The sequence below is a fragment of the Eretmochelys imbricata genome, chromosome 1 (genome assembly GCF_965152235.1).
Source record: "Eretmochelys imbricata isolate rEreImb1 chromosome 1, rEreImb1.hap1, whole genome shotgun sequence".
In the NCBI taxonomy this organism is placed as follows: domain Eukaryota; kingdom Metazoa; phylum Chordata; order Testudines; family Cheloniidae; genus Eretmochelys; species Eretmochelys imbricata.
The window spans coordinates 118,058,485-118,083,606 of NC_135572.1; the positions used below are offsets into that span (position 1 = coordinate 118,058,485).

General features: G+C 42.2%; 1 protein-coding gene across 2 annotated transcripts in view; it reads right to left on the minus strand.

Moving 5' to 3' along the window:
* IL18R1 (interleukin 18 receptor 1) overlaps positions 1–17,794 on the minus strand; it is a 40,227-nt gene extending 22,433 nt beyond the window's left edge. Inside the window, exons 1-7 of one of the 2 annotated variants that reach the window (XM_077807097.1) lie at positions 17,752–17,794; positions 13,373–13,457; positions 11,497–11,737; positions 7,163–7,340; positions 5,034–5,187; positions 4,024–4,089; positions 467–617 (exon numbers count right to left, since the gene is read on the minus strand). In XM_077807097.1, coding sequence (XP_077663223.1) covers positions 467–617; positions 4,024–4,089; positions 5,034–5,187; positions 7,163–7,340; positions 11,497–11,737; positions 13,373–13,430 — 848 coding nt within the window. In that variant the 5' untranslated portion in view covers positions 13,431–13,457; positions 17,752–17,794. Of the gene's footprint in view, positions 1–466; positions 618–4,023; positions 4,090–5,033; positions 5,188–7,162; positions 7,341–11,496; positions 11,738–13,372; positions 13,458–15,879; positions 15,899–17,751 lie in introns of those variants that run through there. The other variant, XM_077807096.1, reaches the window with a different exon arrangement.
* Positions 17,795–25,122: the final 7,328 nt, after the last annotated feature.

Here is a 25,122-nt window from a genome sequence, read left to right on the forward strand (position 1 = left end):
CCTTTCTTGGAAAATTTTGAAATTTCAATATCTCAGAATGTTTTGTGGAACAGAAATTCTAGTTCCTGCATAGCTCTACTACTGATACATATTTCTCTCCCCTTCTCATTGTTAATTTTCACAGTTAAACTCCAGCAGGAGTGTACATCGACGCTACTGCCAAGGAAGCCTCTACTGAGGCAAAGAGCAGAACAATGGGAGACTCCAGCATAATTATGACTATGCCTACAGCATTGCACATGTACATACAGTGAAAACCTGACAGTCTTAAAAAAAAACGTTAAGCTACATTAAAAGTCATGATCACAGACATCCTGCATGGAAACCTATGGCCAGCTGATAGGTAGATTGTGAGAGACAGGACTGAAGGAAACTCAGATGTTACACTTAACTAGCAGAACACAAAATGCAGTATGTTATATTGCACAAACACTGAAGAAAAACATTTTGCAGTAAACATACTTACAAATCATACTCCTTTTCACATATTGATTGTTCCTCCTTAGTGCTCTCTGAACATGAATTTAAATTTTTGACTACCCAGTGCAGGAGGTATATTGGCTTGGCAGCATCTGAGTAACCCAAGAAAACTGTGCAGTTGAGTACCACCTCTTTACCTAGGCAAACCAATATAAAAATTTAACATCTGCTCATAAGAATAGTGCAAACGTTCACAATGCAATGGGGAGTCTGATTGCCAGAGATGCAATCTGGATGTCATAGGACAACCTTCAGTGTGGCTTCCGGCATGTCGAAAAATACAGCCAACCTTTCTGTGTATTACAGTATCCACACAAGTGCACTGAAAATTGACTGAACTCCTTAAAGCATTTTGAGCCCTTTAACAGTTGAGATACTAGCAATGCATTTGGATCACTTCAGCTGATGGCAATTTTCAACTGATAGACATTCAGATGACCTATAGTTGAGGGGTGATGAGCCATTTCCATCTTAACACCTTATATGCCCCTGTTATTTAACTAACAATATATATTCAAACCAGGTTTCTGATGGGTAGGTGACCCACAAGATTACAAAAGCCTTCTCTCACATCTCCACACAAAAGTCTTCCATACTAGAAGAAATATCCCTACATCACAAGCTATTTTCTGTGCAATGATGAAGCACTGTAGCTGTGTCAGCTACAGGTGCCGACATTTTGCAACTACGTTTGCCCATGTATTGTGAAAGTAATCAGCTTAGAGACTCTCAAAAACTGTAAGGTTAATTTAATAGCACAGGCATTTCATTTTCAGAGAAACATGCTTGGTTTTGTTATTGCTATGCACTGTATGCAACGTAAACCGAGAGGTCAAATAGCTGCCTGATTTTAGAACTCCGTGGGCATTGTTTGGTGGCTCGGGCCCAGTTCCAAAGAGGCTTGGGGTTTAGGTGCCTAAGTTCCAGTTTTGGCACCACTGTGATCCTCAAAACTCCTGCTGAACCTTGTAGGTGCCTAAATTCACTTGGGGCTATGTCAGGGTAACAGATCCCATGGTGCCTAAGTTTCTGCCTTTGAGCATACTGCATCTCTCTAGGCATCCAGACACCCATCTCCCACCTAAGCCCCAGAGTGATTCACAAACTTGGGAAAGACAGACATTCATCCACCCAAGAACTGTGTGGGGCCAGATCTAATAGGCTTGCTCAGTGGCCACCTACCAAACTGGGTCCCATTCAAAATTGGACAGAGGAGGCTGTGGTGATGCTGTTCTTGTAACTTTTAGCCCAGTGATTGCATACTCACATAGGACATGGGAGACCAGAATTCAGTTCCCCCTTTTGCCAGAAGGGGAGAATGGATTTGAAAATGGGTCTCCCATCGCATAGAAGTGTGCTCTACCCACCAAGCTATGAGACAGGCTGATGTGGGGCTCTCTCAGTCTCTCCTATTGCACTATGGATAAATAACGAAGGAACAATTCGAGCAGGGGGACTGCAACCTGGGTCTCCCACATGGGTTTCCTAACCACCAGGCTACAGAGTTTCTGCTCACTTTCTCGCTCGCTCTTGCCTAGTGGCCACACCTTTGTGGATAAATACTTAAACAGTCATTGGGCCAGAGACAGAAAGAGAGAGATCATCATTTAAACACAATGGAAGAACTTCAATAGGAGAGACAGAGAACCCAGACAAGAATATCCCAATGGTTCAAGCACTTGCCTGAGAAGTGGGAGATCCTCTGTTCAAATCTTTTCTTCCCCTCTGGCAGAGACGGGGGGATTTGAACCTGCGGCTCCCACATCCCAGGCGAGTGCTCTAACCACTGGGGTAAAAGGTATAAGGTGGGCACCACCAACTCCTTCAGACATCTGGTGGATGGCAGTAAGGCAGGTACCTACCTCAATAAATGCCTTAGGTGCCTAAACTGTCTGACTCCAGGTGGTGAGTTCCCATTCATGGATAATTAAGCAGAGACAGGTGCCTCCATGCCCTGGAACACACCCGTCTCATCAGCATCTCTTATTGGATAGTTTAGGTGGGTACTCACCTAGCATTCTGGCTTGGGGATCACATTGTAAGCTGCCTAGATCTCCCCATTCATTGCATAAGGAGCCTAGGAACCTAACTCAAGCTTTGTGGATTGCAATGGTGTTCCTGTAATTTTCTAGGCACTTAGAAGTTAGGCACTGTGATGCTCAGCGTTGCAACACTAAAGACCTTTTCTGGATCCAGGCCTCAGACTCTAGGAGCAGGAAGTATGTGTTGCTGACCTCCTCCAAGCTTCGCAGCCAATAAGAATCAATCAATGTATCATCTGCATCAATGTACATGAGGCTAAACTGAGTCCAGACTAAGCTGCAATCAAAGGACCAGTTGTGCTAAAAGTTAATTGTGTCCCTGGGCCAGTTCTTGTACCAAGACAACTCAGAGTATTTTCCCCCCATCTGTAGATGATCAAGGACACCATATAGAACAGGATGTGGTATGCTGTTCTCAAAGAATTCAAAGAGATCATTTTCTAACCCACTGAGATTCAGGTATTACTAGAAAGCCAATTTTCTAAGGAATTTGTCACATGAAGCCTGATCTGCAGTTATTTTTTAACTTAAAACATCATTCCAAGAATGCAATGTCAGTACCCATCCACACTTCCAAGGTACTTTGTCCTCATAATCCACAAAGTAACTTCATTTAAAATATCTCTGCACGTTTTATAAGGTAGCTGTCAAACTGTAAGGTTTGTGCAGGCACATTTTAAATAAATGGCTATAGGAAGTTGACGTAGATTGAGCACCATTGTCACAGCACACGGTTCAAATGGAATTGTTTTTAGAATCCTCCTTATAGGATCCATATGAAAATCTGTCTAACTCAGCTACTACACACATTAAATACTGAATCACAGTTTGCAGGGATTGAAAACTATATCCGCTACTCACCTAAAGTGTAGCTCTAACATGTTTTTAAATAAACTAACCTGTTTTACACCACACAAAGTATGTGTCCACACACAAGTTAGTTAATGCACTGCTCCTATCCACTGGGGCATACAAGATTTTGGCTTTACTAGTGCTCTTGGCACAAATGTGTACTACAGTAGTTCTTCTGCAGTTCAGACAGGTCTGCCTAACTGGCTGTGTTGACAGGTTTGCCAACCTTCCTACTTTCCATGTCTCTGTACAGAAAGGCATCCTAAAACACACTGAACCACACATTAAAGGGGTCGCTCTGCCTTACTATCCACTTGATGACCTATCCTTCTTGTGTCAGCCATCCAATGTGGCTTTGAGGTCTACAGAACCAGGAAACATGACTAGAACTTCCTTTTGCTGGCCATAGTGAGCATCTCGGTTTCCTCTTGAACAAGGTAGCTGAACTCAGTGAATGTTTATGCCAGTTACTACCAATGATGACTCATCTGAAATAGGGAAGCCACAAATCAACACTTGGCCCAGTAGGTAGCTATGGATCTGCGCAAAGAGAACTTGCAGACAGTTCTGAGTTTCACTAAACATACACCATATAGAGATCAGAACAAAACAACATACATTCACAAAGATTATTTATATAATTAGATACCTATTTGTGTTTCAACATAAATTTCTCCAGGTTCAATTATCTCCAATTTAACAACTTCTGCTGCATCTAAGAAAAAAAAAGCAATATTTTAAAATGCCATTTTTCTAACATCCCACCTCTGTAAAATTATACAAATGGCTCTATTTCAAAAACCCATGCTTAAGCATATCATATAGATTTCAGCCTACTAGTAATATATTTATGAACACTGATGAATCAGCAGTATAATTTCATCTGAGTAACAACAGCTGATGCTCTGGCATTACCAAGTAGTTTAAAACAGCAAAATGGTATGTCCTGTTGAATTTTTTTCATGAACTCATAAAGTGTTCCATTTATGAGGTCCTCAAAGATTCATCTCCAAGACTGCTTCTGAAATCGTTGCATTTATTACTGTGGCTAAATTTAACAGAACGGAAGAGGTGGAAGCTGGCGAGGGAGGCAGGGAGAGAGGAGGAGAAATCAGAACATTCACATAAGACTAAATAAAACCAGTAGATTTTTTTTTTGCTTGTCTCTTTTTGCTTTTTAAATTATTAAGAAGCTTACTTATAAAATAAGTCAAAGTGCAAAGTCAAAGAGTTTTGCTTTCCCTGGGGGAAGAGAGATATAGTTCTGTGTACACTGTACAGTACATAACAAGAACTACAATAGATTGGAACATGTTTCAAGTTCACTTGATCATGCATATTTCAGAGGATTTTACTTCATTTCAAAGAGCTTCTCTCTAGTCCATAGCCCATCTTCATTATTTTTAATGTTGAATTCTAAAATATTCAGCACGCTTATATTGGTAGATGGTGCCTCTTCAACAATTAGACTGAACAACATTGTCCAGTTTGAACTGATCACAATATGCAATAAATACATGACCTAATGATATCTACAGTTAGAGATAATGACCTACATCCTTTCCTCTTCACAAAGCCTGAGAAAATGGACTTTGCATAGGAAGCCTCCATTAAATATTTAATTATATGGTCTTCAGACGCCTAAGAAGACAATCTTACCATCTTTCACCATCAGCTCTGTTGTACTTGTGGTGTTGAATGCCTTTCCTGCATGACTAATTGAAACAACACATGTGTAATTCCCAGAGTCTTCAATCTTTAAACTAGAAAAATCCAGTTCCTTCTCGTTTGCAGAGTTATAGATGTTACAGTTCTGTTTCAATAAAGAAAATTTAAATAATTTTCATGCTATGGATACACTCTGAAGCTTCAAATGAGAAAATAAATATTTTAAAATGAAACCTTTGGGGGAAAATGCTCAGAGATGGCTAAGAGAGGCTGAGGTCCAATTTTCAAACATGGGCACCCAAATACAGCATTGGGACAGCCAAATGACAATATAGCACACAAAATAAGAAATGAGAGTAATCCAAGATAATCATGTAGATTAAGTACCAAACTGAGTACTCAATCACAGGATTTGGGCACCAGAGAGAGTCTCATGTTGAAAACTGGGACCAAGATTTTAAAAAATTATCTCATTTTCAAATCCCCCCATGGTTGCTCAGTATTTTTGAAAATCAGGCCATTTACTCACGGTGTCTAAATATAGATTTAGGAACTGAATTTTAAGTATCCATTTTTCGAAAATTTGGCTAGGCTCTGCAAGCTTAGCCAATCCATTACTCAAAGAAGTTGTTCTCTAGTGTACCATGTGTGTGTCTCAGCACTGCCACAGTTGGAATGTGATTTGCATACACATAGAAATAGTACTCATCAAAAATGGCGGGGGGGAAGGTGAGGGGAATCAACATTTCAGAATTGTTTCCAGGGTTCAAAACAACCCCTTCGTCATTTTTTTTTCAAAATTTTTAACCATTTCAATAATGGTTTTGATTAAAAAAAGATTTGAATTGTTGTGAAGAATTTCACAAAAAATTCTGTTTGGTAGAACACTATTCCCAAATTAGACCAGTGCTTTACAAATGAATGGTATAAAGCAGATAGATAAGGCACTTCTATTCACCTTCTCATTATACAAGAAGAAAGGGACATTCAATGAATGCTGAAGGTAGCACATATAAAACGGATAAAAGGAAATACTTTTTCATACAATGTACACTTAGCCTGTTGGACTCATCATCACAAGTTACCACTGAGGCCAAGAGCTTAGCTGGGTTCAAAGGAGGATGGGACATTTATATGGGTAATAAATATTTCCAGGGTTATAAAGTAAAAATTAAAAAGAAAATAGGAGTTTGGAAAGAGATATAAACCCCCATGCTTCAGGGCACACACCAACCTCTAACCATTGCGGGTCAGGAGGAAACTTTCCCTGGAGCAGGTTAACTAATAACTGACTACTCCAGCATTTCTTGCACTTTCCTCTGAAACAAATGATATTGACCACTGTCAAGAGACAGGACGGACCAACAACTGATCTGATCTAGTATGGTAGCTCCTATGCTCCAAAATGAGCATGCAACATCTCTGATCGCAACTGTTGGGAGCGGACAAACAGTATCCATATAAATCCATGGAGGAATGGAGAGGGCTACCCAACATGGTAAAGAGATAGGAAGACTAAAGGAATGTGTCCAAGGCTTTAGCCCAATTATGGAACACAGTTCACTACAACTGCAACTGTTGTAATCAGGTCCCCTGATTTGGTGTATTTGTAGTACAGAAGAGATTTATGGTTCACTTTAAACAATGGAATTTATTTTACATCTCTTAATGCTACTATAAATGATCTGAAACACCAAAACTTCCAAGCTGCCAACTACCATATAAGCAAATCCCAACACTCAGGTAAGTCCCTTTGCACTCCTTTTAGTGTCAGGATCCCACATGCACTAAAGAGAGTTGAGGCTGGGTAATTTATCAGGTAGGTTCAAGCATCAAATATTTTACCATTCCCCAACCCTGAGATCATAAGTAATTCCTAATTGCTAGTATACTTTATCTTGCAAATCTTTGCAAGTAGACAAATGAGTTTTCTTTTGTGTGTCTGTACTAAGAACTGTGTCACTTACCAGAATTACTGAAGATTTTTACATGACTGTAGAACTACTCTGAAACCTTTTAGATGTTTGTAAGTTTGTAATCTACCTTTCCCAAGGTCTAACATTTCATTATTTTTTTTTTTTTTACTACTAATTTGGGTGGTGATATTTTTGGTTACTTACCTTGTACCACATTATAGTGACATTTTTATTGTGGTGCACAGCATTGCATTTCAGTGTATAACCTCTTCCAACATCTTCAACTTGCCTGGATAAATGATTTGTGTTAAAACAACTGTCTTTGCTTCTTTTGAGTACATTCAGGGACCACTTTTGTAATGTGACATTATATGTTCCATTGCTATGGAATAAAAAAAACAATTTTGGGTGTTTTTTAAAGTCATGTAGGTAGGGTAATTATACAACAAAATAAAAAAATATATACCTAAAATATAATCATTAGAAAAAAAGCATACCAATATTTTATTTTACTTCCTTTTCTTTACTTCCCCACATAAACTAGGTGTTATTTTCAGTAAAGGCCCAGCTTAAGTAACAGATAAGCATATCAAAACAGAATCATGAAATCATTCAGTTTCATAATTATTTATAATAATATAACAATATATGGTGGCAAATATACATACAAATTAGCCTAACGATGCTCAAGTAGTTAAAAATGACTAGTTAGTGGATTTATAGACTTACTCATCTAATTCACTAAGGTTTGATGTAGTGATAATAATTTAAAAAGTGATTTGTGACTATTTATGAACAAATAAACTTGGCAAGCTCACTCTGCTGTTGTTCATGTGGTCACATTATTCATTGTTGCTGTACAGACAACCAGCAAAGTATTTGTGAAAATGTTCACAAATCCTGAGGGTTTCATGGAGAAGCTCAAATTACTACTGAACAAAGACACTTTGTTTCATAGCTACATATTACCTGAAAGACAGAGTTAATTATTTTTATACAATATGTAAATACTTTCATTGTTGAATATTCCCATGTACATTAATGTGGGCCAAATGTGATCTGGAGGAGTCTTGGGGGAATTAAAGTATTGGGGAAAGATGAATGTTACTGAAAGGCAATAATCAACATTTCAAAAAAGGTGCCTAAAATGAAGCTCTCAATTATACATTAAGGCATCTAAACAAGTAGCTTGATTTGCAAGAGTACTCACAGACTTTTGCTTTACGTTAACATACTTGCTAACAAAAAATATCACAAATAAAAATGTTTGCAATGAAAAGAGCCATGAATACCACCAAAGCAAATTCAGCTTTTACTCAATTAAATTATTTTAACGTTTTCCCAATTCTAGTGTACCAAATATGTTTTGTAGTTTTATCAGCCTTCTGTATGACCCTCAACAACATTGTTAATATTAAACATCCTTTATTTTATATATAATTTCTCTGTTGAATCCTAAAATAAATACTAAGCTACTTTTGTTTTATTTAGTCTGGACTGAGTTGGAGATAGTTCTATTAGAGGAAATACCCCCTGATACTGTTTTCAAATATATGATCTATATAACAGTCATAATTTCAGAAGAAAGGAGTGGATTAAACATTGGCCTCATGTTCTGATTAATAAATGTATGGGGAGTCAGAGTAAACCAATCCAAAAAAAATTGGCTTGGCACAGTCTAAAAATTAGTTGTGTATCACAAGAGGGAAAACGAAGAAAGCAGGAAAAGTTAACCTATTTATTTATATGCTCAACATGACCTTTGTCACCTGAGAATTAATAATAGATCTATTGTTACTACACCCCGGTGAGGTAGGGAAGTATTATCATCTAGAATTTGCAGATGGGGAATAGAGATGGACAAACTAACTGACTTGCGCAAAATCATGGGAAGCCTGTGATAGAATGAGGAACTGAACCCACATCTTTTTTTAATCCTAGCACAGTGCTCAACCGCAAGGTCATACTTCCTCCCATTAGACAGTCCCTCAGCATAATAAGAGAGGCCCTCCCTCTGTGATAACACATTCTGTGAAATAACTTCACAGTTAGCTGCACAACACACTGAAGATGTTGGGCCAAATTCAGACCTGGTGTAAACAGGTGCAACTCTATAGATGACGACCCTTACACTAGGTATGAATTTGGCTTGGAGCATCTCCAATCCAGTCTACCACATATAAGATTTTAGTCAACATCCATTAAGAGACATCCTTGTCTCTTACACTCCATGAGGTTTTATCTTTCTGTCTTGGCTTTCACTTTATTTCTTTGGTTGTACTTTGTGGGGAATATGGTATTACAAAATCACTATTTGACTAAAACTCAAAACATGTAGCCTGGCTCAGCAAAGCACATTGGAGAGTGAAAATTCATAAAGTAGCAATTAAGATTTTACAAAAAAAAAATACTGTACATATTAGATTACAAATCACCCCTCAGCCATTTCACTATCAAGGTCAGATTTTGACTTAGTATTACCACTTTACAGTTGAGTACTGAGCATTCTGTTCCCAAAGCATGTAAGCATATGTTCAGCTTCAAGAATGGGTATAGTCCCATTGACTTCAACAGGGCCATACATGCATAAAGCTAAATACATGCGTAAGTATTTGCAGGCTCAAAGCCTTAAAGTGTGTCATTTGCTTGTCACTGACTTCCACCTCTAATTTTTTTTTCAGTTACTTACAATTTACCTAGTTACAAGGTCACAACTATGGAAGAGCTTATTTGACCTGATTTGTGGTAACCACAGGAATTTAGGATATATGATGCACAAAACCATACAAACAACACCACAGATGTGTGGTAAAGATTGTCAGTCAACTCCACTTGTCAAATGTAGCAGGAACCTTCATGACAAGAAATGGGGCTAACTGTGGTCAACTCTGTGCTAAACTGTTAAATTGCCTCAATAAACAAAACTGCACTCATTTCATTTATTTATTTATTTATTGAGGGAGGGGCTTGGTTTGTTTGATTTTGTTTTTATTGTCTGCTTTTCCCATCAGAACACTGATTTGTTGTGAAAATGTTTCATTGGTGCGTTTCTGCTTTATCTAAGGAACCTCTATTTTTCTTCAGGGTCAAAAGAGCTGAGTAAAGACTATAACATGAACATATAATTCAATCAATTTCACCTATTTCTTTTAGTACATTGTCCAGTAAAGCCAGTTGCAAATTTTCAACTGAAAATGACTTTTTTTCTATAATAAAATTTCTTGAAAAAATGGTTGACATTTTTCAATTTTCATGAAAAATGTCAATACTTTTAATCAACAATTTAATTGATAACCATTTTGATAATATTATCAAAAATTCTGAAAATCGTTCCTATAATTTTTAAGTTCATATTTAAATAAAGTTAATTTAAAAATCAACAAATAAAATCATATTAGAAACTAATTACAATTTTTGGACATTTAAAAAAATAATGGAGGCTTTCTGTTGGTAAATTAGGTCTAATATAAAGTTGTAGTTCATGAAATTCTAGCCCTTTTTATTACTGGAGAACTTAGTTTTGTATTTTTCAGTGCTATATATCTGCAGTCACACATCTACTCTGTATTTTATAAACAGAAAAGAGCCCTTTAAAATTTTCCGGTAATCAAAGCACAAACCACTGCTTACATAATACACTATTAAAAAGGAATTATTATTTTAGCCTTTGTCTTGAAATGTACTGTAATTTCAGTATAAGTCAATTATAATAGAAACATCTTCACCTTTTCAAAACTTGATTTAACCACTGTTAAACCACACTTTCTTCCTGCCCTACTGAACAATATCACAACTAAAAGTGCACTAGTCTTAGAGCTCCATTTGAGTCACGGCTTTGTAAAAGCTATTCTGAGGTGAAAGAGCATACTCAACTAAAAATCAACAAATTCCATTTGTGCTTTTAATAATGCCAAAGATGTAAAGTTCTGTATAAAAGCCACAGCCTAATTATGCCATTCTTACTCATCTTGTGTGTTACCTTAACATACAATTAGTCCCACTGATTTCAAAGGGAACACAGTCAGTTACTTACTCAATGCAAGTAGAATCATAGAATAACAGAGTTGGAAGGGACCTCTGGAGGACATCTAGTCCAACCCCCAGCCCAGAGCAGGACCAATCCCAACTAAATCATCCAAAGTAAGTCATTACTTACCCATGGAAGTAAGACTCTTCCATATCAGTTGAAAGAAGTATGTTATTAATCAGTTTTTAAGCATAGATAATGTGCTGTGTCTGGGAGGAACAAAAAAACACTAGTCTTCTTTAACAAAAGTTTTGCTTAAACTTTTAGAGGGTCTGTCTACCTGCAATTAATTGTAAACTTTATGAGCTCAATTCTCCACTGCTTTGCACTCTGTGTAGTTATTTAGAGTTGTGCACATGCATGTAACATGATACTACTTGGGTAAATGTAGCTTTCTGTACCCCTTTGCATAAGTGCTAATGACTACGCAAGGTTCTGGTAGTAGAGGATCGGGTCCTATTTTTATACAGTTGCAAAGACTCTACATTATCCACTGGGCATGTGTACTCACCTGAGTCTGTATATGTAATTCCCCAGGTCACTGAGTTCAGCTGGCCAAAACTCCAGAAATCTCCCATTTAAAACAAGTCTCTGTGTTGCTTGGATCAAATTCACCTTTCCTTCGCTTTCTTTGAACCAGGTCACTGTGTATGTTTTACTGCAAAGCTTATCTTGTATTGATCCAGGGAAGCAAAGGAAAAAATATTCCCCTTCAAGTACATCAATGGAGCGACGCAAGGGGCACAGCTCTTCTTCACAGAAAAAAGAATGGTTAGGAAGCAAAACACTGTTTTCAGATAAGGAGACTGGACTGATTCTAATGACAGTTGCTGTCTATCTGGTTTCTTTCTAAACAGATTTTCTTCCAGCAGGCCTAATAGCTACTGAAGAGTGTGGCCATATGAGGGAATCAATATTTATTCCAATCTGAAGATCCAGTTTTCAAATCTTTATTCAGCCCTTACTCAGGCAAAACTTTTCATGGCTAGAGGAAGGTGGGAAATGGGAGTTTTTCCCCATGGACTTCAGGAAACATCTGTAAGGGTCTGTGTGATAGAGCATGATCCTGCTCCTGTCTTCTACTCTTTCTACACAGATCATTCAGAGACTTTCTATTGTTAAACACCACCCTATAATTATTTACATTGCTCTTCCCCCGCTTTACTGACCACATCATTTACAGCATCAGTTTCTCCTCTGCCAAGTACAGGGAAGAAATCTCTTCTTCCATAGACCCTTTTTGGTTCTACTCCACTAGCTTGCCCCTCCACAGCATTTTCCTTCCTCTGCTTTCTTCTACCGTCTGTGTTAATGGGTTAATTACCTTTTTAGTCCTCCTCAGACCATTCTAATCCACTAATTAGGCACAGTCAGGTCCAGCCTGGGGGGGTGGGGGATTTAATTGGTGTTTAAGTGATCAGAGTGCTGGCTCAGCTGTTAGTTCCCAGCTCTCTGTCACAGCCCAATTCTGCAATCCTTATTCAGGTGGGATAGTACCTTACTTAATTGATTTCAGTGGGGCTACTTACAGAGTAAGGCCCTGATCCAAAGCCTATTTAATCAATTGGAATTGTTCCACTGACTGTAACTACTTTGGATCAGGACCTAAGGTACTACTTTTAGTAAGGGAGGGTGGCAGAATCTGGTCTCTAAGACCATCTTTTTTCCTCTCCTTTCACAATTTTGCTGTTTGAAGATGGGTCTATCTAAACTGCAAAGTCTGGAACTGGATCTGAACTTTACCAAACTTTGGAAGTGTTTGGTCTAGGGTTTGGTTCAGACCCATTACTAACTTAATTAGAATAACTATCCATTGTTCTACTTAATTCCTGATATGTACTGTAGATTCCAGTACTGCAACAGAGAGAAGGAGCAGAATGTCAATGCATGATGCGTTACTAACTAGAACTGAGCAAATAACTGATTTTTCAGTTCAGTGGCCAAACCAATCAACCCAAAATGAAAATTCTTCAGTTTTTCTTGCTGAAATGAAAATCCAACAAAATTTCACTTTGAGCTGAAAATGTTTTGCTTGACTGAAACAAAAAACTTTTTTTTTCCATTTCATTTTGTTTTCAAGTATTTGTTACTCTTTGTTTGTTTCTTTGTTTAACTAAATTTCTAAATGAAATGTCTTTTCAAAACAAAAAGTTGCAATGTTTCATTTTGATTTTTTGAAATGAAACATTTAGATTTTTTCAATAAAAAAAAAGTTTGTGTTTGGCCCAAAATATCTGCCAGATTTGACCCAAATTCACAAATAGTGTCAGTCAACCCCAAACTGCATTTTTCAGCAAATAAACTATTCATTCAAAAAAATTCACCCAGCTAGAGTATACCAAATGATGCCATGTCTTACTGTCAAAGTGATGCTGATTTATGCTTACCAGCTGTAGCTCTGCTGAGGAACATTAAAAATGGGATAATCAGACTTTCAAAAGCCATTTTCTTGACTTACTTGTAGCTTCTTCTCTGGAAAAAAGGGAAGTGTTCTTAGTTTAACTGACGGAGTATTGGAAGAAAAACAAATATACATGATCCATCACATATACAACAAATTTGTCTAAAACTAAGTTCATGAGTAATATAACAAAAATGTAGTGAAGATGGGATTTCCACTGGAAATTTTTTTTATCATCAAAGCATATTTACATGTATAAGGTCATAATCCAGGAGTTTTACTGGCAAGGTTCATATCAGTTGGAGAGAACGGTTGTTTTTCCATCCACTATTTATATTTCATGTTAGATGTTCTATATCATTTCTTTTTGACTCATATCTGATTAAGTACTTTACATTATAAAATGCTGCTCATTCTAGCTATAGATGCATCCAAAGTATAGACCTGATCTTGCAAACCTTAATTATTGGGTGCTTGGGCTTTCCATCATGACTATGGTGTTTGAAGTCAATGGAAATTTTGCAAATGACTTCAATGAACATAAGATCAAGCCCATAGTTTGGACGCATCTGTAGTTATAGATAAAAATACAAAAATCTGTTGGCAAACCAGGAAGCATGCCAGCTGTCTTCAATTTTCTTCATATTAGATTTTATTTCAACATGCCTCAGACACATAACTTATTTCTTCTTCTTCTTTGAAGGTAATTTTCCAACCTTTGAGAGCCAGTATTACCTGCTGCCCTGACTGGATTCTTCTTCAGGAGGACAGAATGAGAGTATTTTCTTTTAAAATATTCCAGTAATAATGAAATACTAAATTGGTAAGAAGGCAAAAACCTATTTCCATAGGACAATACCTAGCCCAAATTCATCTCCACAGAAGCTGGGCTATTGTGGCTTCGGCTCCTGAGCTACTAGGCATGGAGAGCTTGTTCCCACTCATTGAAATTAAAAGGAGAACTTCCATTACATTCAACAGGAGCAGGCCCAAAGTCTGCTACCTTTTCCAAGGTGGTACCTCCACTTTGTAGCCTTACATAAATGTCCTATTCCCATGAGTGAAATCACAGCATGTACATTGAAGCACCTGATTTCCTGAAGTGCTGGGACCACTTGTTCTTCCCTGTTTGAGTCACGTCCGGTTAGCTAGGGAAGAAATGTGAAAGTTGCCTACACTCAAACCAGTAATTAGCTAAAAGAGTGGCTCTCACCTTTCCAGACTACTGTACCCCTTTCAGGAGTCTGATTTGTCTTGCGTAACCCAAGTTTCAGCTCACTGAAAAACTACTTGCTTACAGAATCGGACATAAAAATACAAAAGTGTCACAGCACACTATTAGTGAAAATTTGCTTATTTTCCTTTTTACCATATAATTATAAAATAAATCAACTGGAATATAAATATTGCACTTACACTTCAGTGTATAGTATATAGAGCAGTACAAACAAGTCATTGTCTGTATAAAATTTAAGTTTGTACTGACTTAGCTAGTGCTTTTTAAAACAAGGCAAATATCTATATGAGTTGATGTACCTCTGCATACCCCCAGGGGTATGTGTACACCAGGCTGAGAACTACTGAGCTAAAAAACAAAAGTTACATGAATAATAAGGTTCCATACTCTATCCTGAATTGAATATAAAGACTCAGGGATTATGCATAAAAACTAATGCAAGATTTGTTCGTTGTTTAATTCTTTGTGTTTATATCAGGTTGCATATCTTCTAGCTGAACCTTTTTTTCTCTAGAGGCAGGCATCCTAACCCGGTGAGATACAAAAAATCATAGACAGCCTTTGAAAAGTGTAGTGAAAATGTGGACAGCTACCTAAGCTTTGAAACTGAAATCTGACAATTTATGGTTCTTAAATCCTATTCCTTTTTAGCAGATCACACCAGCATGATGAGTGGAACTTCTGATACAGAATCAGGGGCACCATTTAATATCTACTCTATTTAAACCTCACTTTCTCATCCATTCCTTTAGTAGCACAGTTTTGTTGCTGCTGCTGTTGTTTTTCCTTCTTAGCAGCACATTTTAAGAGTTTCCACTCTTGATTCAAACTATTCTTTGAAATAGGCAGAAGAGTGTTCAGGGAGGTTAAGGTACAGAGTGGTATGCAAAATACTTCATAATATCTGGACTTGTGACTAATAGTTGTTCCTCATAGGCAAGACACACTCAATCTCAGACTGCTAGACCTGAATGCTTCTCTTGGGTTTCTTCCACTCATGCTAGCAAATTGTAGCACCTGAGCCACGTTATCTGCAACCATCTTCATGTCACAATCAGGAAAAATGTGGGAGGGAATTGTTTCCACTGGCATTTGTCTTATAAAAAGAGATTCTTTCAAAAAAGAGGAAGAAGTTGTGATGTTCAGAAAGCAATGAAAAAAACTATTTTTAAAATTTGGTACTAGAACTAACCAAGGGAACATTTCCTGTCAATAAAACATCAGGTCCGATATCTGAAGAATGCAGGAAAACTCACCAGACTAAGTGACATGTTAATAGCAGGGAATGACAGGTTTCCAGATGAAACTAGAAAAAAACAATTCTCATTACTTTATATTAGGCCTCAATCCAGCAAAGCATTTAAACATATGCTTAAAATTATGCATACTCGTGAGCATTTTGCTGAATTGAGACTTTAAAGACTGAAGAGGGAAGAATACTCAGCGGCTCTGTGTGAACTGCAGACTTGAGGGGGACACTAGAAGAGGCAAGGGAGTTTAAATCTCTTTAACAGCACCGATTCGCTGCCCAATGGATAATATGCAGTCAAGAAGTTAGCATTTCTGAATTGGTGAATAAGGGACCTGCAATCCAAATTTCTTAGTAAGTGACCATTCCTGCTGCCGTTACAATGGTTTTAAGGAGAATATAACATACCAGAGCCTTGGGGTATGTTATATTCCTTGTTGCATGGCACTCGCTGGCCTGAATAAACTAGCCCAGGGGTGGGCAAGCTGAGACCTGGGGGCCGCATCCGGCCATCCAGATGTTTTAATCTGGCCCTGAAGCTCCCACTGGGGAGCGGGGTCCAGGGCTTGCCCCGCTCCAGCACTCCAGGCAGGGACTGGGGTCAGGGGTTTGCCCCACTCTGTGTGGCTCCTGGAAGCAGTAGCATGTCTCCCTTCTGGCTCCTACATGTAGGGACAGCCAGGGGGCTTCACACGCTGCCCCCGCCCAAGCACCTGTGAACGGGGCAGCATGCAGTGCTGCCTGGCTGCGCCTCCACATAGGAGCCCAAGGGAGGACATGCCGCTGCTTCTGGGAGCTGCTTGAGGTAAGTGCTGCCCAGAGCCTGCACCCTTGACCCCCTCCTGCACCCCAACCCCCCTGACCCAGCCCTGATTGCCCTCCCACCCTCTGAACCCCTCAGTCCCAGATCAAAGTATCCTCCTGCACCCCCAACCTCTCATTCCCAATCCCACCCCAGAGCCCACACCCCCAGCTGGAGCCCTTCCCCTCCCCTCTGCACCCCAACCCCAGCCCAGAGCCCCTTCCCGCACCCTGAACTCCTCATTTCTGGCCCCACCCCAGAGCCTGCACCCCCAGCCGGAGCCCACACCACAACCCCCAATTTCGTGAGGATTCATGGCCCCCCATACAATTTCCATACCCAGATGTGGCCCTCGGGCCAAAAAGTTTGCCCACCCCTAAACGAGCCCTTCTATAAGCCAGTCTGATTCTGTGACATTTCTAGGTGCAAAGGCTCAGCAAAGACAGTCACAATGAGGTCTCAGAGCTACCAGCTGTTCAATAGTGTGTCATAGTATATATGTAGGTTATCGATCCGGTAAGTGGAAGCCAAACTTTGAAAGGAGAAAAAATGAATCATCTGTGCCGGGGAAATTACGGAATGAGCAGTTAGGAAACTGATAGTGAGCTGGGGCGGGGGTCCGGGGGGATTCCCCTGGCTCATACACACTGAAAACCTTGCTTACGGGCTCTGAGACAGGCAAGCAGCATATTGTCTCAAATCAGTTCGGATTCTACAAGCGAATTCTATCAGTTCGGATTCTACAAGCGAATACATCTCCACGGATCTGCGCTCGCACAGGGGACCGCGGCAGCGGGGCTCTCTGCTCCACGGCGAGCCAGCCGCCTCCTGCCCCTGCTTCGCTCGGCGGGGCCCAGGAGCGTTCCGCCTTCCCGGCGAGGGCGGGGGGCTGCAGGACGGGCTAGCTCGGGCTGCCACCTCGCTGAAGAAGTTGCGGTGGTTTTGGCCCGGCCCGGCCTGGGCAGAGGCGGGGGGGTGCCCTAGCGACAGAGCCTCGCTGTAGGTTCAGCGGCGCCCTCTCAGCACCAAAGGGCTTCACCCACCCGCCATCCCCAGCCCGGGAACTCGCTCTCTCACCGGCTCCTACGGTGGTGGCAGCGCCTCGGAGCGGGGAGCGGCCAAGGGGGAGAAACCCGGCCTGACAGGGAGACGCGCTTCACGCGCGGGCCGGGAGGAGAAGCGCCCTGGGCAGGGAGGGGAAGCGCCGAGCGCCCCGGGAACAGCAGAGGCGCCCGGGCAGGGAGCGGGCCCCGGGGGCCGAGCCTCTGGGGCTGCCAGCCAGGAAGGAGCCGCCTGCACGGCGGCGGCAAAGCGCCCGCCTCCTGCCGAGGCTCCGGGCGTCACCGGGGGGCGTCCCAGCCAGAGCGCCGCTGCCTGCCCCGGGCAACGCGCCCCGCTAGGCGCCGGGCTGCTGCTAAGGCGGGAACTGCAGACCGCGGGCAGCCCGGACCAGCCGCGCTTTGCTCCGCGGAGCCCTGGCCTCTGCGGCCGCTCTCAATGCCAAGGGGCCCCGGCCTGGGCCCGGCACCACTTGCTTTACCGATTAACGTTACAGGCTGCGTTATTATGCGGTGTTATTAGCCCACCACGTCCAGCTGGGGAAACTGAGGGCCAGTCTCCACCCGAGTACAGGCCAGTCAGGGCCCCCGACTTGACTGGACGTGGCAGTGCAGGCTTGGGTCTCAGCCACAGCAGCTGTTCGCACCGAGGCAGGGGCCAGTGCCGCTCGACCCGGGTCTGGGACTCCAGCCTCCTGGAGCTGGAGGGCTGGAAGGGACGCTGAGGACTCGTCCAGACCTAGGGTGGCCAACTTCCCAACGTCTCAAAGCCGAGCACCCCCACCCCAAGGCTCAACTCACCATAAAGAGAAGAGGGAGGCGGAAGGGGGACCGTGTCTCTCCTGCTCCGGCCAGCAGCAGCTGGAGGCAAAGAGTTCTCAGGGAGCTTCCTGCAGCCGTGGGAGGTTCCTGGAGGTATGTCTGACCAGGCCCCGGGCAGCAGCCTGTACAGAAGAAGCATCCTCCCCAGCCAGGCTGGGAGGGGACTAGCGGCAGAGGTGCCTCCAGCTCTGCCCCTCCCTGGCTCTGGGGCCAGCGCTTGGGGGCTAAAGGGGCTTTGGGCTGGTGGGAGCAGGGGCACAACAGATTTGCGGTGGCTGGACTTTTGGTGTCCGGTCAATACTTCTGACCAGAGACTGTACGGGTCCCCTTAAAACCGGACTTTCCCGTCAAAAACTGGACCCCAGGCAACCCTATCAAGGTCAGACCCCAGTGCTGAGGCAGGACCAAGTAAATTAACACCATCCCTGACATGTGTTTTGCTAACTTATTCTTAAAACCCTCCGCTGACGGGTTTCACAACCTCCCATGGAAACCTATTCCAATGCTTAACTATCCTTAGCGTTAGAAAGTTTTTCCTAAACCCTTGCTGCAAATTAAGCCCATTACTTCAGTGGACATGGAGAACTATTGATCATCGTGCTCTTTACAACAGCCCTTAATATATGTGAAGACTGTTTTCAGGTTCCCCCTCAGGCTTCTTTTCTCAAGACTAAACATGCCCAGATTTTTTAACCTTTCCTCATAGGTCATATTTTCTAAACCGTTTTATCATCTTTGCTGTTCTCCTCTGGGACGCTCCAATTTGTTCTTTTTTCTTGAAGCATGGCATCCAGAACTAGATACGGTACTCCAGCTGAGCCCTCACCAGTGCCAAGCAGAACAGGAAAATTACATATCTGGTCTTACATTCAACGTTCCTCTTTCCATCCCAGAATGATATTAGCCTTTTTTGCAGCTGCATCACATTGTTGACTCATATTCAATTTGTGATCCATTGTAACCCCCAAATCATTTGCAGCGATACTACTGCCTAGCTAGTTATTCCCCATTTTGTAGTTGTGCATGTGATTTTTCCTTCGTCAGTGAAGCACTTTGCACTTGTCTTTGTTGAATTTCATCTTGTTCATTTCAGACCAGTTCTCCAATTTGTCAAAGTCATTTTTATAAGCATACTCTCCACTCCATTATCCAAGTCATTAATAAAAATATTGAATAGTACAGGACAGATCCTTGTGGGAGCTCAAGAAATATACACAGTCCTCCCAGTTTGACAACAAACCATTGATAACTACTCTTTGAGTATAGTGTTTCAACAAGATGTGTGTCCACTTTATAGTAATTTCATATAGACCACATTTCGCTAGTTTGGTTATGAGAATGTCATGGGATTGTGTAAAAAGACTTACTAAAATCAGGCTATATCATGTCTATTGCTTATTCCCATCCACTAGGCCAGTAACCGTATCAAAGTTATACTAAAAGTTTGCCTACACTTAAAACACAACAGCAGCACAGCTGTGCCACTGTAGTGCTTCAATATAGATAATAGCTACACGGACGGGACTGGTTCTTCCCTCTGCATAGGTAATCCACCTCCTCAAAAGGCAGTAGCTAGGTTGATGAAAGAATTCTTCCATCAACCTAGCTCTGTCTACACAGGGACTTAAGTCATCTGAATTATGCTGCTCTGGGGTGTGGATTTTTCACATTCCTGATCAACGTAGTTAAACCATCTTAATTTTCTAGTGCAGGCCAGGCCTAAAGTATTGACAGGACCTAAAAAACAGAGAAACTTAAACATTTAGACAGGTCTGTCACCATTGGTCTAGCATGGATGCTAGCAATAGTGGAAACTGTAATACAGATGGCCGTGTCATCTAGTGCATGGCTACACTGGAAACTTCAAAGTGCTGCCACAGGAACACTCCCGTGGCAGTGCTTTGAAGTGCGAGTGTGGTTGCGGGCGAGCGCCGGGAGAGAGCTCTCCCAGCGTTCCTTGTAATCCACCTCCATGAGGGGATGAGCTCCGAGCACTTGGTGCACGGCTCCCAGCACTTGAAGCCTGTCTGCACAGGCACTTTAAAGCACTCAGACTTGCTGCTCTCAGGGGGGTGATTTTTCACGCCCCAGAGCCAGCAAGTTAGAGCGCTATAAAATGTAAGTGTAAAGAAGCCCTTAGACCTGCTCTGAGCAGGAGTAGATTACACAATGGTCAAATGGCCTGTGGTCAGTCTACACCTCCCCAAGCAGCTTAGGTCATGGTCAATGTAATCGGGTCGACACAGTGATAGAGTAGATACTGTGTTACTTATGTCAGCTGTTACTGGCCTCCAGGAGCTGTCCCACAATGCCCCACACTGACAGCTCTGGACACTGTTGTGAATTCCGCTAGGGGTCCCGGGGTCAGGTAGACAGAAAGCCATCTCTCCTCTTTAAAGCCCTGCAAATTTTTGAAATTTCTTTTTGTGGTTGCCCAACTTGGTGAGTACACCTAGCAACTCTCCATTGTTGAGTGCAACTGCCCAGCCGACCATGCCAGCTACACGCTGCAGATGTGCTCCTGCCTGGAGTACATAGGACGTATCGGCTCTCCTGGGCCTGTGGGGAGAAGAGGCTGTGCAGGCACAGCTCCAACCCAACAGTAGAAACGTGGACATCTACGAGCGGATTGCTCAGGGGATGCAGGAGAAGGGGTATGACAGGGACCAGCAGCAGTGCCGCATGAAAGCCCAGGAGCTGAGCAAGCATACGAGAAGGCCAGGAAGGCCAACAATCGATCCAATGCTGACCTGCAGACCAGCCGCTTTTACATAGAACTGCAAGCCATCCTCGTTGGAGACCCCACCACCATGTCCAACAGCACCGTGAGTATTTCCGAAGAGCCCGAATCACAGGCCCCTGCCTTGAGTAGGGAAGAAGAGGAGGAGGAGCATTGGAGACAGGCGACTGGGGAAATCCAGCTGCGCAGTGAGCTAGAACATGTTTTTGAGGGTGAGCCTCATGCAGGGGAAGGAACCTCTGGTAAGTATGCAGTTTGCTTTGAAATTACATATATGGAACCCCCGAAGTAGCAGGATACATCTGTTAATTTACTCTTCTTTTACTTGTGCTAGAAAAGGTAGTGAAAAAATTAAGAGAAGTAGAGTTGCTATCTACTTTTCATTCCCCTCTAGGGTTAGGCAGAGGGGGCCACACAGAGCAGTTTGTTTATGTGGACCAGGATGTCCTATGAATCCTTCATAGGATTCTAGATGAAACTTTCTGCAGTTCTCTGCTGTAGGTTTCTGGGAGGGCTGCCTTATTTCTTCTGCTGCGGAACGACACTTTCCCACACCATTCAGCAATTCAGGCACCATTGCAATACACAGGATAGCAGCATATGTGCCCAGGGAGCATCAGGGCGCCAGCACCAGCTGTGCTTTCTCTGCCTCTGTTACCCTCAGGAGTGAGATATCAGCTAAAATTACCTGTGTCAAATGGTGCCGGTATTCAGTTCTATTGCCCTATACAACCATAATTATGCCAGCAAGCTATTCCACCCTCATTTTCCCAACACTCCGCCCCGCCTCCCTCCCCCACGTTCTGTCAATCCCAAACAGAAGTGAAAATGTGGTGCTTGCAACTTTTGGGGAATGAGGGGAGTTCAGTGTCTTACGTTTCAGTTTCTGTCATGAATACACTGACAATGGTGCCTACGTGTGCTGTGTCTGCAGCTGCTGACATTGTAGCCATCAGTATCTCCACCTCCACACCCTCAGAATGACTAAGCCAGACAAAGAGGGAAAAGAAGAGGACTTGGGATGACATGTTCCAGGAGATCCTGCAAGCCAGTCCTGCATCAGAGAACGAGACCAGGACCTGGAGGATCACACTGGCAGACAGCCTGGAGAAGGACAGAGTGGGGAAGAGAAAGGAGCAGGAAAAGGAGAGGGAGGTGTAGCAGGACATGCTTGCGCTTTTCAAACAGAACAGAGATTCTGCAGACTTTGGTGGATCTGCAGGTTCAACAATCCTGTGCTCACCTCTCTCTGCAGTCCATAGAGATCTCAATATTGGGACCTCCCTATACCCCCCTCCAACATTCCGCGTAACCTCAGTGGTCAGCGCACCATGCTCACCACTCCACCTAAGGGGACTTTAAAGACAATCACAGCTTCACATACAGTGACCTGTGAAAGCCATTGTTGATGTAGGTGTACCTGAAATTGAGTTTTTCTTGCCCCTTCATAAGTTCTGTTCCCTTAATTTATCAAGTTTAAAACGTTTTTTTAATTGCCTGGTTCATGTTACAGCATAAAATTCTATTTTTGGAACAAAATTAATCTTTATTAATTATTAATTATTATTAAATAATATTATTATTTAATCTTTATATGCTGTCTGGTGCTGAACTGGTCTGACACCCACCAATTAACTATTACTTCATTTTGTCACAGAACCCATAACATCATTCACAGACAATATTAACAGGTGCATTGACAATGTTATATTCCTACATACAGAGCAGACACTGCAAGATTCATACCAGGGTGCAAAAGAGCAAGGCCAGGTACAGCACACTACAACAACACACACTACTCTGTCTCACTATTAAAATGGTCTTTCAAAGCCTGCCTGAGCCAGATAGCTCTGCATTGAGCGCTTCTAACAGCCCTTGTATCTGGCTGTTCAAATTCAGCAGACAGCTGCTCCATCTCTGTCCTCCACCCCAGCAGACACATTTCCCCCTTTGCTTCACAGATATTATTCAGGACACAGCAGGCAGCTATAATCATTGGGATATTTTTCTCACTGAGGCCCAATCTTGTAAGAAAACGATGCCAGCAACCCTGCAAATGACCAAAGGCACATTCAGCTGTTATCCTGCACCTTCTGAGCATGTATAGTTGAAGTGTTCCTTGGTGCCGTTGAAGTGGCCAGTATATGGCTTCATGAAGCGTGGGAGCAAGGGTCTTCCAGGATCACTACTAACATTTCAACATTCCCAATGGTAATCTGACGGTTGCAAAAAAAAAGTCCCTGCTTGCAGCATTCTGAACAGTCCTGTGTTCTTAAAGATGCACACATCATATACCTTCCCTGACCAGCCCACACTGATGTCGGTAAAGTGTCCCTGGTGATCCACCAGTGCCTGCATTACCATAGAAAAGTAGCCTTTTCTGTTGATGTACTCTGTGACGAGGTGGTCTGGTGCTAAAATAGGGATATGCATGCCATTTATCACCCCTCGACGTTAAGGAACCCCATTGCTGCATAATCATCCACCATGTCCTGCACATTGCCCAGAGTCACAGTCCTGCATAACAGGAGGCAATTAATGGCACTATACACTTGCATGACAATGTCCCTTGCAGTGGATTTCCTGACTTCAAATTGATTCCTGACTGGTCGGTAGCAATCTGGCATTGCAAGTTTCCATTGTGCAATCGCCACTCGCTTTTCAATTGTTAATGTGCCTCTCATTTTGGTGTCCCTTTGCAGGAAGGCTGGGGCAAGTTTGGCAGGAATGTGGCCTTGCGCAGCCAAAAGTTCTGCAGCCTCTGCTCGTTATTCCAAACCTGCATGACAATGCAATCCTACCAGTCAGTGTTTGTTTCTTGGGCCCAGAACCAGCACTCCATCTCCAGCTGCTTCATGAATGCCACTAACAACTTTAAATTGTTTCTTTCTGTGTGCCACAGCAACCTAACCTCCAAGGAACCATCATGCTCCTCACGGCTCCTCTTGTGGCTCTGCAAATACTGGAGGATCATGCACCCTCTGCTTGCAACGCTCATGACAATAGTGCAGAGCTGCGCACGCTCCATGCTTCTGTCGGAAATGGCAAACAGTGGGGAGGGACACACAAGTTTGTGCAGTTTTTGAAAAGAAGGTGTAATATACTATGGGAGGCAGATGAAATTATGGGATGGAGAACACTGCATTATGGGAAATTGATCGCATGCTTTCAATTACCCCTGGTTGGCATTGCAAAAACTTTCCAAAACATGCTGTGCTGGATGGTGGCAAGTTGCACAGTGGAATACCTATCTACACTGCACTGCTCTGCTCTCTGCATTGATATAAGAACTCCTGGTGAGGATATGCGCTGCTGACACAAGGTGCAAAGTGTTGAAATGTACAAGTGATGTAATAACTGCGACAGCTGTATGCCAACCTAACTGAGGTTGACATAATTTTGTAGTGTAGATTTGGCCTCAGTATAAGTGACTTACTCGGGGCTTGTCTACACAGGAAAGTTATACTAGTATAAGCTAAAATGAAATTAAACCAATATAGTTATACCAGCATAACTCCCAGGATGGACACATTCCAGTATAAGATAGCCAGTTTTAGCTTACGTCATTTGGGAAGCTGTTTAAGCTACATTTTAAAAAATCCACCCATATATCAGAATAAGAATTTCCCCACAGAGGGAGACTAGTATAACCATACCAGTATAACTATACTGGTTTAACTGGTAAAACTTTACCATGTAGACACAAGGCCAGATATATAAAGGTATTTAGGCACCTAAAGATGCAGATATGTGCCTAAGTCAACTGCTTAAGCACCACTGACATTTTCAGAGCAACACCAAAGTTCCCAAGGCACCTATTTTCCCACC